The sequence below is a fragment of the Mauremys mutica genome, chromosome 12, assembly GCF_020497125.1.
Source record: "Mauremys mutica isolate MM-2020 ecotype Southern chromosome 12, ASM2049712v1, whole genome shotgun sequence".
Lineage (NCBI taxonomy): Eukaryota > Metazoa > Chordata > Testudines > Geoemydidae > Mauremys > Mauremys mutica.
The window spans coordinates 35,643,271-35,658,773 of record NC_059083.1 but is presented as its reverse complement, the minus strand read 5'-3'; the positions used below and the strand labels follow the sequence as shown (position 1 = coordinate 35,658,773).

At 48.8% G+C, this 15,503-nt stretch overlaps 1 protein-coding gene across 1 annotated transcript; it reads right to left on the bottom strand.

Moving 5' to 3' along the window:
• Nucleotides 1-6,979: 6,979 nt before the first annotated feature.
• On the bottom strand, nucleotides 6,980-12,265 carry LOC123345269 (zinc finger protein 501-like). The gene is made up of 3 exons (XM_044982024.1): nucleotides 12,214-12,265; nucleotides 11,502-11,615; nucleotides 6,980-11,127 (listed from the first exon to the last, which is right to left on the bottom strand). The coding sequence occupies exons 1-3, from the start codon at nucleotides 12,245-12,247 to the stop codon at nucleotides 10,010-10,012; spliced, it is 1,266 nt and encodes a 421-aa protein (XP_044837959.1). The 5' UTR covers nucleotides 12,248-12,265; the 3' UTR covers nucleotides 6,980-10,009.
• Between the last annotated feature and the right edge of the window lie 3,238 nt (nucleotides 12,266-15,503).

Below are 15,503 nucleotides of genomic sequence, written 5' to 3'. Positions count from 1 at the left end.
TATCATTTTAATGAAGCTTTAAAATTTGGTTATATGGTGTATTTTCTCTATCCTCCTGCAACGTCCTGCAGTGTCAGTTTGATCACCTGACATGAGGGATAATTGGTAACAGAAATTTGTCACAGTTTGGTGAGCAATAGAGAATGGGGGAACCCTGCAGAATTTACACCATCTATTTGTTTTACCCTTGTTGTTTTATGTTTGTTTTATTTGGTTCTGTTGGTGTTATATGTTGAGGATTGCATAATTAAAGGTGTGCCCATTCTCAGCTGCAGTAAGTCTGAGAACTGGAGAAGGGTTTAGCATTCCTCTCTCCACCCTGGTTGACCAGGAAGGGTGGCAGGTGAATCTACCCCCAGTCGTAGCAGGACTGGGCAATAGAGTAGTTGGAGAAAAGGAAGCCCTGGCTAAGCAAGTACCAGTCCTTCAGGGACTTGTTAAAATGTAACCATTCGTGCTCAGCATATGCCGTAACAGCAGTGTGTTTGCTACAAGAGGCAATTAAATAGTTAACGCCAGTGGGCCATGCGTTTTGCTCAGGTGGTGAGCCTCACGAGGGAGGACTCGGGTCGTCTTGTGAATAAAATGTTTTAGGAAAAAAACCAGAAGGGTGGGGGCAGAAGCCCATGAAAGAAACGGTTCAGCGCCAAAAAAAAAAAAAAAAAAAAAAAAAAAGGATCGGGCCCAGGCGGCCAGGCAACAGACAGAGAGCTTGGAGAACAGGTTGGAAACTTTTGAGGGTCTCGTGGAAGGAAGAAGTAAGTGAGTGTAAGCATGGGGATTTCAAATACTCAGAATGATATTTGGAATGGTGATTTGAATTGGTAAGTGGCTGTTGGGAGCCAAGCAAGTGATATAAGGAAAGAGCAAGTGATTTGAAGGAGAGTGAAAAGTTAACTCTGTAGTTGCTGGAGGGAATAGTAGTTGAACTTTGTAAAAATGCTAAAGAGAAAAGTTCTTGGTGTTTTTTTTAAATGTTTGTAAATAAATTCAGGCAAAGAAATTATTAGATTGTAATCATTTGGCTATGAACAATTTTGTTGAATTAGCTGAAGAATCTATACAGTGCTATGTAAATGAAAATTTATTAGGCTCTAAGGCACTATAAGTGGTGATGTTTTCTTTCAGTGTTTAAAAGCAGGAGTTAAAAGTAAAAAGCAAGCCAGAAAGCATCTGTATTAATGCAAATTATCTAACTGATAAGGTAAAAGCCACTGAAATCTGGGCTGTCTATGAAACACATATAAGACAATATGGGATAATTCCCTTGTTTTGCCTGAAATCAACAAGGGTATTTGTATATTTTAAGCAATAATTGACTGCCCAGAAGGGGTAGACCTCTGTTTTGGTCTTTCAGATAATCAAAGAAAACTAATGCCAGCTGAACAGCATTCAACGTATCGTGATTTACTGGCAGAGTAAAAATTAAGTTTTGTGTTCTATGTTCTGTCTTGTGGTGTTTGTCTTGTAGCCAAATTGTTGTGATTAATATTTTCATGGGATGGTCTGGTTTGAAATAAAGCAGAAGGCTTGAATTAAAATGCAGATATTTGTTTTGTTCAACTTAAAATACAAAGTGTTTGAATACATCAGAAAAATGTGATATACTAAAGTCTTATGTATTTTCTTAAGTAAAAGAAAAAACTGCATTGGCCAAATTGCATACTAACAGTCTTTGGAAGCAAGGGCATGGAAAGTTAACCCACTCCCCATATTGTACATGTGATCCTTCTGGCTACCTCAGATTTCTAGCCAGAGGGCTGGGGATGGTGGGAAGCTATTGAACTAGAGGTTGTATTGAATGAACTCATCAAAGTGGGTGTGCTTGTCCTGGCTTGTTGTTCCAAAGCTCTCTAATAAGGTTATTTTAGTAGAAGGGTATATGTGGCATACATTAAATAATAAGACTAATGTACTGTATAACAGCAATGTGTATGTGTTCATTGTTAACAAAAGGTGTATAAGTAAAAAGTAAAAGTTTCCTTTGTAGGTTAAAAAAGGAAGCCAAAAAGGGGAAAAGGAAAAAGAACGAGTTAAATGAGAAAAACTTTAACTAGCAAGCTCAGTCAAAAAAAAAAAAAAAAAAAAAAAAAAAAAAAGATACATTGACTTCGTTCAAGGACACTTGGCTAACAACCAGAAAAGGGGGGCTGTACAATCTGCAAAGACACTAATGCAATGTGTTAGGTTTCCTTTTTACACAGGTAAAGACGCACTACCCGAAGACCCTAGCAGCCCTGCCACTCCATGGAACCTGGAGACCGGATCAATGTACAGGTCCACCAACGAAAGACTGCTTTGGCTCCACGCTGGAAAGGCCCTTAGTGAGTCCTGCTGATTACCAACACCGCTGTGAAGTGCCAAAGACTGATTGCTTGGACCCATGATTCTCACTGCAAAAAGACCCGTCCACATAAGGAGAACTCTCCTATATGATTAGCCTATTCCTTCTTCTAGCTCCACTGTGCCTTCTGGACAGCAGGGAAAAAGGACAAGGTGACGTGCTAGCTAACCTCTCCCTTGTCCGCTGACAGACCTACTGTGCCTTTGAACTTTTCTAGAAGAATCAAAAACCATTACAGGCTGGTGTATTCCTAATCCCTCCCCTGTAGAATGCTGAACTACAACTGTTTGGGGAAAGAAGAAAAAAAACACTCACTCCACTGACATTGCCAAAGTCCAGGAATTCCTGACTAAAAAGGACATTGAGAACTGACCCTGGTAAAGAAACAAAAATTCTACACTGGCAGGAAGAAACTTGTGGGATCCTGTTTGGAAATGTGGTATTAATTGAATTTTGGGGTTTATTCTACAGGCTGCGCCCTGTGTTTTGGATAAATCCTTTAGTATGTATTGCCCTCCCTAATTGGATTTTAAATGACATTGCCTTTATCCAGTTTTCAGATCACTTTTACATACCCAGATTGCTCACAAGGGGCTGCCATTAGATTAGCACAACAAAGAGCCTGGGTTATTTCCTCTGGAGAAAGGGGAATTGACCAGATCCCTGTGGGCTGGGGCCAATAGTGTTGCAGTCATCTGAATTATTTTTCAAAGCCAAGAATATGCTAAGAAATTGGACCAACTAGAAAAGGCCACTAGCCTTATTTTTGAAGCTCAGCTATCTTAAGTATAGGCTGGAGTTGGTAAGTTACATGTCATTTCCACCCTTAGTTCTATGACCCAGAAGTTACTGACAGAAATGGTGTTAAATATCACTAAGACTGGGAAGGCATTGCAGTGGGATCTAGTATGTTTAGAAATCCAGGATTTCCTGAATGACCAGCTGATGGCCATTTGGAGTAATCTTGAGCACCAGACTTGGCCCACTGCCCTTACAGACACATCTGAAGTACCATCTGATCTGTGGTCATGGAAACATATTTGGACACTTTCTGGATGGAAGTGTGAACATTTACAGTGCTCCTTCCAAGCATATGAACCGGTTAGGGTGGGTGTGGCTACCACATACCGAATCCTGCCGGGTCCATGGGGAGGATGCATATGGGACTAAATTATTCACTGAGACATCTGGGAAATTAAACCATTAGGTATGCCTACCTGAGTTATAGTCAGTGCCCCAATCCCTTAGTTGTTCAATGAACAAGGTTCCACTCTTTTGTCCATGCATTCATTCCTGGGTTGGGGGTGACTAAGCTTAAAAGAGCAGTTGTAAATATTTCTGCAGAGCTTCATTGCTTTTTGGCCTCAAAGTGTGAGAAAACTCAGCCAAAAGGTTTGGTGAGTATTCTCAAAGGGGGGAGTTGTTGGAAAATCATAGTGCTAATGAAGCCTTTCCGTATTAGGCCTGAGTAAACCAAAGTTATGTTATGCTTGTCCAAACTGTGTTGGAAAGCTTACAGAACTCATTAGACTGAAGGCCGTGTATCTACCTAAGTCAGCTATTTCGCTTATCAGTTTTGTTTGGCTCCCCAAGTATATGTTGGCTCCCCAAGTGTATGCAGCTGCGTTCACATGTATCCATCCAAAGTATCTAGTACAAAGGGTCAACGGATGTACCTTGTGTCCCCTTCAGAATGACAAATGTATCCTCAACAGCTGTATGTCTCTTGTAACCCCCACAAAATGATATATGTATCCTGCATATCCAATTATCCCCTAACAGATGCATGTACAGGTTCTACAGGTCAACCAAATGACGTAGACAAACGTAGGCTAAGTTGTTTGTTTCGGGGTATAAAGGTAGGCCGCTTGGCCATGAAAGGTGTGTCTCTTTCTCTGGCACTAGCCGAGAGGAACACCCGCTCAGCTGACCGATCAATAAAGGGTGTGGTACTTGTCTCCCTGTCTCCGTGCCTCCTTGGTGTAATTAGGTAAGCTCCAGGGGGAAACGAGCCCTTTTGGCTAACAGCTGTGAGGAGCAACCTGTTCTCCACCTGCCCTGGGTGGGGGACCTGGAGGGCAAGGACACAGGTCAGGAGCTACTCTTGGCCCCCACACCCCAGGCTGGTGAGGGTCCGTAGCGTGAGGTGATGCTGCTAGCCTGGCCAGGGGGGCGAGGCCTCGGGGGGCCATGGTGAAAAGTGGATAGGCCAGGCCCGTCCATTTTCAAAAAGTGGGAGGGCCATGCCCCCCGCCCCTTTCCCGGTGCCCCTGCTTCCAACAGTGGCCAAGGCCAGGTGCCTCAGAGGGAACGACCAGAACAAGCAATTACCAAGTGATCCACCCCCTGTCCTCCATTCCCAGCTTCTGGCAGTCAGAGGTTTGGCTCAAAACAGCACAGGGCAGGAGCAAAGACTCAACATATAATACGGTCGCTTTAAAATCATTATTTACCCACATTCCGTGTGTTTTCCTTTGCCTCGAAGGAAAAGGGGAAAGAAAATGACCCAGAGGTTTAGATATTTGCTTTGGAAAAGAGATTTTGTGCAGGATCCTCCCGCTCCTCCCCTGTGTGTCCAGCTCTGTCCTGAAGTTGGCGCACTCTCCCTTACAGGAATTCAGATGGAAAGTGACAGCTGCTGGGTCTGGGATCTCCCAGACCCCAGCCAGGGTCAGGCTGCAAACAGCTGCCAGCACAAGTTGCTGCTGGTTGCTTTTGCTGCCCTGTCACAATTTGCTGTGTCTGCCTTTCCCCATCCTCTGGTCCAGGGGTACCATATTGTGACAGATGTGGGGGTGGTTTCCCATCACAATTTGCTCTCTCACACCTTTCTCCATCTCGTCTGGGGCAGCAAATGGTAATGGATAATAAGGGTCCACCAATTATAATGGGCTGCCTCAGTCTTTCCCTATCACCTGGGAATAGCAAATAGCCAATGCCTTAATGCAACCCTAACTACATTTGATCCCCTCCCAGGTTGGGGGTCTGGCAGGGAGAGGAGTGGGGGCAGCTGTTCAGTAGCTGTTGTGTCCCGGCTCAGAGAGAGGAGGCTGTGCTCCATCTGTCTCTGGTTTTCATCCTGTGTCATGAGCTGCTGCCTCCTCCATTGGGATCTGGGAGCTGACACTGAGCAGCTGCTGCTCCCCCAGCAGGGTCTGTGCTGGGGAGACCTTCATCAAAGGCCCCCCTGTGCCGTGCCCAGCCCAGGTGGAACGTTCACGGTGCCACAGCGAGAGATCGACTCCGCAGTCTGAGGGTTGGGGCACCTGCCTGCGAGGCCCCATCCCCTTTCCCAAGGACTCTGTATGACTGCTGCAAAATGTGACAAGTTCTGCAGGAGAGACTGAGGGACCCCCCCATATCAGCATCTCTCATGGCCTAGCTTAGGAGGCTCCCTGCCTACCATGCTGGCTTTTGTAGATCCCAGCCTTAAGTGCCTCGGTTTCCCCATGCACAGTACAGGGAGCCTAGCTGACTAATTCAGCCTTTCTGGATCCCAGAGTTGTTTCAGTGATTTTCTAGACACCTAAGTTAGGTATTGCACCATCACCATCCCTTCGGCCCTCCAGGGCTCAGCGGCAGCCGAGCACCAGACATTCGACAATTGCAGATCTGGTTGAAGCGGAGGGGGCTAGGGACCAGATACGTGGAGAGCCCCATGCATCCGCCATTACCCCTCAGAACTTTCTGACGTTCACTGAACTCAGCAGCCTCCTCCCGGGGGCTGCCTGGAACACTCCTGGAAATGTTAGAACTGATCAGGTGCAGCAATCGAAAGTTATTGCGTTGCGTCCAAACGGACAAATGCCATTGCGCTGAGTGCAGGGCCTACCTTGCATGGCCAAAAATAAATCAGAAGAATACCTGGCTCTCAGATAGCACTTTGCATTGGTGGATTTCAAGGTGCTTTAAAGCAGCGGCTCTCAACCTTTCCAGACGACTGTACCCCTTTCAGGAGGCTGATTTGTCTTGCCTACCCCCAAGTTCCACCTCACTTAAAAACAACTTGCTTATAAAATCAGATACCAATACAAAAGTGTCACAGCCACAGTTACTGAACAATTGCCTCCTTTCTCATCATTACTATATCATTATAAAATGAATCGATTGGAATATAAATATTGTACTTACATTTCCGTGTATAGTCTACGGGGCAGTATAAACAAGTCATGGTCTGTGTAAAATTTTAGTTTGTACTGACATCGCTACTGCTTTTTATGTAGCCTGCTGTAAAAATGGGCAAATATCTAGATGAGTTGATGTGCCCCCCGGAACACCTCTGCGTAATCCCAGGGATGTGTGTACCCTTGGTTGAGAACCACCGCTTTAAAGAACAGGTTATCATGACTCCTCTCCATGGCTTCTCCACCAAGGTTCAAAAAAATGCCTCCCCAGCCTGACTGACTCTTCTTCCACAGGAGGTGAATGGGACAGGACAGCTAGGAGGGATTTCCCCTGCGAATGATGGATTTTCCCCACAGACCCATAGAAGAGTCTGAAATCCCACAGAGCTGGCTCCTTTGGCATCTGCAGTCTGTGGTGCTCAGGGAAAGAGAAATAACACCTCCAAGAGGCTTCCAGGAAAGCCCATTTTGATTCATTATTCACGACAAGAGACGCCGAGAGCTTGAGAAACTATGTTCTGCTTTATCATTTCCAAAGGAGAAATACAAGCTAAACCCACCTCCCCAGCCAGGGCCCGGAGCCCAGGCCAGCCCGGTGGATTTCTGTCCCAGGCCAGCACCGTGCTGCTCCCAGCTCCCGCGGGCACCAGGGAAAGAGAAACAAGTTAAAGCTGGTAGAAAAGCACAGACAGTCCGTGAGAGATGCCGGGATCTAGTCACAAGAGCAAATGCTCGGAGAGCAGGAAACCCCACGAGCTCGGGTTCGAGGGATGCAGTGTGGGGCAAGTGGGGCACAGAGGGGTTCTCTCATCTGCACCCAGGACTCTGCGGTGGATGGGGAGGGGCTAAAATTTCAGGCTCCTCCTCTCCCTTTGGCCTCATTGATGAGGGTGAGCCTGGCTTCCGGGGAGCTCAGGCCTCGTGACTTCCCCGGCTTCCTTCTTGCATCTGCCCAGCCTCGCCCTCTCAGCAATGAGAAGACGCTGCCCTCTCCCCTCTTGGGGCGTCATTCATAGCCCTTTAGATTTCAGGGGTGCCTTCCCATGGCAATCATAGGACATTGCCTGTCTCTCTCTCGCCCCACTGCAGCAAGTTCACAGTTCTCAGTACTGGCTGTCTGGCTCTCAAGAGCAAAATGTGCAATTTTCCAGCTCTGTACCCCTCACCTCCCGACTATATCTCGCATCGTTGCAGGGATCAGGCAGTAACTTCCTTCTTCATTTCAGTCTCTGCCTCTGGGAGGGTAAATCTAGCACTCACCCTGTTTGTGCCGATACATATTGACAATTGGCATTGTTCAAACCACATGAAAATCTCACGATGGGGTAGAGGTGAAACTAAAATGGGAAAGGACTATTCTGGCAAATAGTCATTTGCCTCATCACGTCTCCCATCACCTATCAAACCAAACAAATATCAAAGTACATGACCCAACACCTTCAGGAAAGAAAACCCCATGATACAGAGTGGACTACGAAACACTTTTACATTCAGAAAGTGAAATCCCAGAGGATCTTCAGATTCACAATCAGGAGAACAAGCTGACTCATTTCCTTCTGAGCTGACTAACTGCTTCACTCAGCACCTCCTCGCTATTCAGTTGTGTTAGTTACAGAATTCTAGCATCCTCACAATGAAACAGAAAAAAATAAAATAAAACCAAAACCTTCCCCTTGACAAATGATCTGTAAATGGCTGTGAAAAGCCCAGAAGCCACTTTACCGATAGATGGAATTTAAGCTCAGAAACCTTAGCTTGTGCTTTGGGGTTCATCTGAATCCTCCCCCAACCCCAGCCCAGGTCGGTGACACTTTCACTTCCAGGAGTCTGATTTAGGATCCAAGTGTGATTCCTACGCATGGAGAGCCAGGGACACTGTGGTAAGCGACACTTTGGGGGGTGGAGTAGAACAGGGACAGGATAAAATTCTCCAAGGCTCAGACAGAGGCTGCTGCATCAAGGATGGAGCGTGACAGTGATGAGGGAAGGAGGGAATCCCTGGGACTCACCCCATCGCTCTCAAACAGCATAGTACCTAAAACACCACGTTTTACTACCCTTGCTCCAACTCTTTGAAAATCCATTTAATTCTCGTCTGTAAGAGAGAAAATGTACAAAAATAAATGCTTCCTGGCATGGCCTGGATCGAGGGGAGACTGGCTGGGAGAGAACCTACCCCCCGAGGGGGAACTCAGTGACTCGAACAGTCACTCTGCTAATGGTGGAGTCCGAATGAATTAGATGCTCAGGCTCAGTCTAGGGTAGGATGGGGGTGGGTGAGTCAGAGGAGACGAGCTGGCTGATCCCGACCATGCTTCCTACCACAGATGGATGCTCGGAGGCTGATGCTGCTGAGGCAGAGGTGGGATCTCCAGGCCTCCCATAAAAGGCCCTGTTGAAATCAGTCCCTCTCGGTGAATGCAGAGGGGGCAGGGAGAAGGGGCAGAGGGGGTGAGTGATGAGGCAGCATCTCTCTACCCCTGTGCTCTCCCTCACCTCTGATCCCATCATCCCCAAACACTCGATACCCCAGCACCCAGCTCCCCTTTGTGTCTCATCTCCCCCAGCCCCAACCATTCAATCCCCAGTGTCCTCCCCAGAACCCATCGCCCTGGTCCCTTAACGGTTGATCCCCCAGAGCCCACCGCCCTGGGGGATTCGAGGAGGGGAGGAGTTACCAGCCCCCAGGGACACTCGCCCTGCAGGGAACAGCTCCAGGTCAGTGCGGGAGCCCAGCCCAGGGGTTGGTGGAAGATGGGGGATGGGGACAGGGGTCTAGCATGAAGGTGGGGCCTGGCCCTAGTGTCCTCCTCCTCATCTCCATGGCAGGGGGATCCCAGCTGGCAGGGGAAGGGAGCGGGGGAACTTCAGCCAAGCAGAGGGAGCAGCTGGAGGAGTTTCTCTCTTTCCTTTCCCCCACCTGTGGCCCATCAGCTCAGCAGCCAGGGCTGCAGCAGGGCGGAGGGGCTGATGGGGGCTTCTCCTCCTCTGCCTGGGGTTTGCTTAGACCAGGCAGAGCCAGAGGGTCCCTGACCAGCTGCTGCTCGGCTGCTGCTGGATCCTCACCCCAGCGCTGGGCAGTTGGATCCTTGGGAGCCAAACGCCCCTGATGTGTGTGGGAATGAGGAAATGGGTTTGTCACCATGGCCAGCCTTAGTCAGGGCCCTGAGAGAATTAGTCCCATGTGCGGAGGAGTCTCTGACATCTGACATGGTGTTGGCTCCACTTGGAGCATTTTCCTTGCTAAGGACATCTCAGCAGTTTCTTCCCTGCACAGATCTGCTGCTGCCAGATACTAGGGGAAGCTTCCCCAACATTCAAGGTTTTTCTCTCTCATGTGGGTTCTCCAGTATTAAGTAAGGCCTGAGCTGTTACTGAAGCTTTTCTCACAGTCCAAGCATTTATGGGGTTTCTCTATTTTGTGGCGTGTCTGATGCGGAACAAGGGCTGATCTCTGAATGTAACTTTTCCCTCAACAGAGACACTTCTGAGGCCTCTCTCCCACGCTGGGGTCTCCTGATGAGTATTAAGGGTCGACTTCCTATTGAAACGTGTCCCACTTATAGGTTTTCTCTCCCTCATGAATTCCCTGATGTTTAGTGAGATTTGAGCTGTGACTGAAGCTTTTCCCACAGTCCAGGCATTTATAGGGTTTCTCTCCCGTGTGGATTCTCTGATGCGTAATAACGGCTGAGCTGACGTTAAACCGTTTCCCACAGTGGAGGCATTTATAGGGTTTATCCCCCGTGTGGGTTCTCTGATGCGTAACAAGGTTTGAGCTCTGACTGAAGCTTTTCCCACAGTCCAGGCATTTATGGGGCTTCTCTCCCGTGTGGGTTCTTTGATGGGCAAGAAGAGCTGATCGCAGATTGAAACATTTCCCACAGTCCAGGCATTTATATGGTCTCTCTCCCGTGTGGGTTCTCCCATGTTTAATAAGGGACGAGCTGTCGCTAAAACTTTTCCCACACACGAGGCAGTTATAGGGTCGCTCACCCGTGTGGGTCCTCCGATGTTTAGTGAGGCTGGAGCTCTGACTGAAGCTTTTCCCGCAGTCCAGGCATTTATAAGGTTTCTCTCCCGTGTGGATTCTCTGATGTCTAATAACGGCTGATCTCACATTGAAGCTTTTCCCACAGTCCAGGCACTTATAGGGTTTCTCTCCCGTGTGCGTTCTCTGATGCGCAATAAGGGCCGACCTCACGTTGAAACTTTTCCCGCACTCCAGGCATTTATAGGGTCTCTCTCCCGTGTGCAGTCTCTGATGGGTAATAAGGTGTGAGCTCTGACGGAAACTTTTCCCGCAGTCCAAGCATTTATAGGGCTTCTCTCCCGTGTGGTTTTTCCAGTGCGTAATAAGGTTGGTTCTTACACTGAAGCTTTTCCCACAGTCGAGGCATTTGTGGGGTTTCTCGTCCTTGGGATTTGTCTGCTGGGTGGTGGTTTCCTTGGGATCTGTGCATCCTCCCCCACCTTGAATGGATTCATCCACTTTCTTCCTTGGCTGGTTTCCCAGCTGCCTCTCTGACCCACCCCGATTTCCCCAGGCTTTCCCCTGTTCCAAGCACTGGGAACAATTCCCTTCAGCTCCTCTCAAAAAGGTCCTCTCTGGTTCCACCTGCCAATTCACCTCCTTGTTCTCACTCAGGGTCTCATCACCTGTTGGGAGACAGAGAGAATCCAGACAGGAGTCACTGTCTGTGCCGGGGATAAAGGACAGAATGGGGAATAGCAAAGAGAGAAAACACAATACAGTAACTGCTGGGGAGATTGAGCAATTGAATTCTGCCTCCACATCCCACCCAAACACTCACAGAGGAGTAAAGCTGGGGAGGAAACTGCATACAGCTAAAGGATGGGTGGGAAGCCATGAGTGATATCTGTCATGGTGAGGCACGACTTGTCAATTACAGCCCTGACCTGGGTGAGATGGGGCAGACCTGGGGGAGCTCGTTCACAGCACATCTTTGGGAGTCTCGACTTTTTCCTTCACTCACCACACAGTTTCTATGTCCGTTTCACCGACACCTCACCTTTGTGGGTGACTTGCATGACCTCCTTTTTCTCAGAGGCCTGAAGATCCGGGACCCACGGCTCTTCCCCTCGTTCCAGCCGGGCGATCAGCTCAGGTTTGGGAATGGGAAATCCTGCTCGGGGGGTGAAATCAGACAAGATCAGGGCGCATGGAGCACTGGGAGAGTATCTGTCACAAGGAACATTCCCTGAGTTTAACCTGGCCCTGCGCGCTGTGCTGGGAGCATGACTAATCTGAAGAGATGGGAGCATGATCACTGAGCCCCCTTGAGAGAAGCAAATATTTGGGGTGGGAGACCATCCCCTCACTGGGGGTTTCCAGGGTCTGTGCACTCTGGAGGATTCACTGATGCGGACACAACTCTGGTGTTAAACCCCTGCCTAGTTCTAAACCTCCAGAGCCCTCCCCATGGATGGAACCAGTCCAGGGGAAGGAGACCAACAGGGATTCTGCATGTGAGTTAGGGATAGGACAATACACGGCTTCTGCCCCCTGGAAAGCTGGAGGGATGGGGATGAATTAGCACGTCCGTTAGGTTTACGACTCCCTGACTGCTTTGGAGGGGATGGAGATGCAAGTCTCTCTCACACTGGAGCTGTGGACTATGGGACCCATTCTTCTCTAATCTAACTGACCAAAGAAGAACCTGACCAGAGTCAGACACACAGACCCCACGGCTTCTAATAGTTGAGGGGACGGGACTCCCTTACCCAGTGAGGTCACCGTCTCGTAGTTCTCCTGCATGACGTCCCTGTAGAGGGCTCTCTGAGCGGGGTCCAGCAGAGCCCCCTGCCCCTGGGTGAAATACACAGCCACCTCCTCGAAGGTCACCGGCATCTGAAACAACAAGAGTCCCCCAGTCAGCACCTGTTGCCCCAGCCACTTTCTTACTACTCATACAAGAAGGCGGCAAAAAACCAGAAGCTTTCAGAGGACCAGAATCCCACCCCCACCCTGCTCAGAGCAGCCAGGAGGCTTCAGGGGGTGGGGAGAAGGTGAGAGCTCCTTGTCCCCCCAGCAGCTGGAGGAAGGCAGAGTCATCTTATTTACCACATGCCTACCAGCCACAGGCTGATACAGGAAGCAGAGCTCTGAGCAGGGACAGGAATAGGAATCCCAACAGCTTCCTTTCTGCATTTGGGGGGAAAACAGACGATACAGTCTCATCATATACACGCTTTCCATTCCACTAGTATCTCATGGGGATGTTTAACAGAAGCCACTAAAGCTAGACATTTTTTAATTAGCAGATCCAGATAACGTGCATCCAAGAATTTTAAAAGAGCTGGCTGAGGAGCTTGCCAGACCGTTAATGTTGATTTTTTAATAAGTCTTCAAGTGCTGAGGAAGTTCCATAAGACTGGAATAAAGCTAATGTGCCAATTTTTAAAAGGGGAAACAGGATGATATGGGTAATTATAGGCCTGTCAGCCTGACACTGAGCCCAGGAAAGATAATGGAGGAGCTGATGCAGGACTTCATTAATAAAGAATTAAAGGAGGGTAATGTAATTAATGCAATTTAACATGGATTTATGGAAAACAGAGCCTTTCAAACTAACTTGAGATCATTTTTTGATGAGATCACAAGTTTGGTTGACAAGGGTAATAGTGTTGATATAATATACTTACACTTCTGTAAGGTGTTTGACTTGACACCACATGACATTTTGAATCAAAATCTCAAATGATACACAATTAACATGGCACACATTACATGGATTAAAAACTGGCTAACTGATAGATCTCAAAATGTCATTTTACAGGGGGAATCAACATCGAGGGCGTGTTTCAAGTAGGGTCCCACAGGGATTGGTTCTTTGCCTTATCCTATTTAACATTTCTAAGAAATGACCTGGAAGAAAACAAAATCCATCACTGATCAGGTTTGCAGAGGACACAAAAATTGGGGGATGGGTAAACAATGAAGAAGCCAGGTCTCTGCTTCAGAGCACTTTGGATCACTTGGTAAACTGGGTGCAAGCAAAAAATATGCATTTGAATATGACTAAATGTAAACATCTAGGAACAAAGACGGTAGGCCATACTTCCAGGATGGGGGACGCTGTCCTGGGAAGCAGTGACTCTATGGGAGGCATGGTGGATAAGCTGCTGAACATGAGCTCCCAGCGTGACGCTGTGGCCAAAAGAGCTAATGCGACTGGATGTATAAACAGAGGAATCTTAAGTATGAATAGAGAGGTTATTTCACCTCTGTGGGTACGTCCAGACTAACTGCCGTATTGGCGGGTAGCGATCAATTTTTGGGGGATCAATATATCGCGTCTCATCTAGACGTGATATATCGATCCCCGAACACACGCCCGTCGACTCCAGAACTCCACTGGAGCGAGCGGCGGTAGCGGAGTCGACACGGGGAGCCGCGGACGTCGATCCCGCGCCGTGAGGACCCGAGGTAAATCGATCTAAGATACTTCGACTTCAGCTACGCTATTCACGTAGCTGAAGTTACGTACCTTAGATCGATACCCTCCCCTAGTGTAGACCAGCCCTGTGTTTGTCACTGGTGCAGGCACTGCTGGAATCCTGTGTCCAGTTCTGGTACTGACAGTTCAAAAAGGATGTTGACAAATTGCAGAGGGTTCAGAGAAGAGCTAGGAGAACGGTCAAAGGATTAGAAAACCAGCCCTGTTGTGATAGACTCAAGGAGCTCTAGCTATTTAGGTAAACAAAGAAAAGATTACGGAGTGAGTTGATTGCAGTCTACACAGGGAACAAATATTGAATAACGGGCTCATTAGTCTGGCCTGGGTTATACAGTGGGTCAGACTAGATGATCAAAACAGTCCCTGGAATCTATGGACCTATCAAAATATCACAGCAACCTCTGGTTAGTGGGTTCAGGCTCCAGCACTGGGAGTCTGGTCAGTTTTCCCAGCCCTGCCCAGGGGGCTGTTCCTGTTTCAGAAATGGGGGAGTGTTTCCCTCCCACCCCCGCCAAGGGGCCTGTTCAGAAAATCAGGCCCAGGTTAATCATGCCCCAGCAGGTTTGTGACACCCTGTCCCCTCTCTGCCTCCCCCTGTGTTTCCTGCCCCTCCCCCTCTACAACAAATCTCCCCTGCAGCTCCCTGAAAATCCCCTACCTGAGCTGGCTTCATCACAGCCATTTCCCTTCCCTGTCTCCTGAAGACGGGGAAAATCTGGAGCGACAGGTGGATGTGATTGCTCAGCCTGTCGGGGCGAGAGGGGCGATGGGGGAGGTTTCAGAAGGGGCTTGAGTCCATTTCACAGCCCAATTCCCCACAGGCTCCCTCCCTGCAGACAGACGCTCTGGACTCTGCCATGCTGGGAAAACCCTGTCACTATTACAGCACTGACCTGGCCCCTCCCACCAGCACTGAACTGCCTGAGACACTTTTAAATCGCCCTCCTCTGCCCCCCAGTAACAGACTGTCTGAACCAAACACTAGAAAAGACCAGAATCAAAGGAGCTGCAGTGGTGGATTCCCCCCCGACATTGGCCCCAAGGGCAGTGTCCAGCTCGCAGTGGCAATGACTCGACAGGGGCAGGATCCGGCTTCTCCTCTGTCAGCTCCTTCCCTTGTTCCCAGGAGAGTCAGTCGGCCCAGGGGGATGTAGGGAATGGATCCGGGCCGGGCTGGGAGCTGGGAACCTCCTTCCTCACTTACTGCTCCTGCTGCCCCTGCCAGTCTCTTCTCTTTCCCTTTCTGTCCCCTTCCTTTTCTCTCCTCCCCTCTGCCTGGGACAACTGGTGCCTGTCCTGTTCCCCTGGGCGTTTGCTCTCCAGTGCATAGATCAGCTACTTCGTCTAGAACATAAGAGCAGCCAGACTGGGTCAGACCAAAGATCCAGCCAGCCCAGTGTCCTGTCTTTAGACAGTGCCCAGTGCCATGTGCCCCAGAGGGAATGAACAGAACAGGTGATCATCAAGTGATCCATCCCCTGTCACGCATTCCCTGCTTCGGGCAAACAGAGTCTAGGGACACCATCCACCTGCACAACATCCTCTGGCAAGGAG

Coding starts and splice junctions, on each gene's coding strand:
- LOC123345269 (XM_044982024.1), bottom strand. CDS start 12,247: ATGCAGGAGAACTACGAGACGGTGACCTCACTGG. Junction 11,616..12,213: donor CGAGACGGTGACCTCACTGG/GTAAGGGAGTCC, acceptor CCCCCCGAGCAG/GATTTCCCATTCCCAAACCT. Junction 11,128..11,501: donor CATGCAAGTCACCCACAAAG/GTGAGGTGTCGG, acceptor GTCTCCCAACAG/GTGATGAGACCCTGAGTGAG.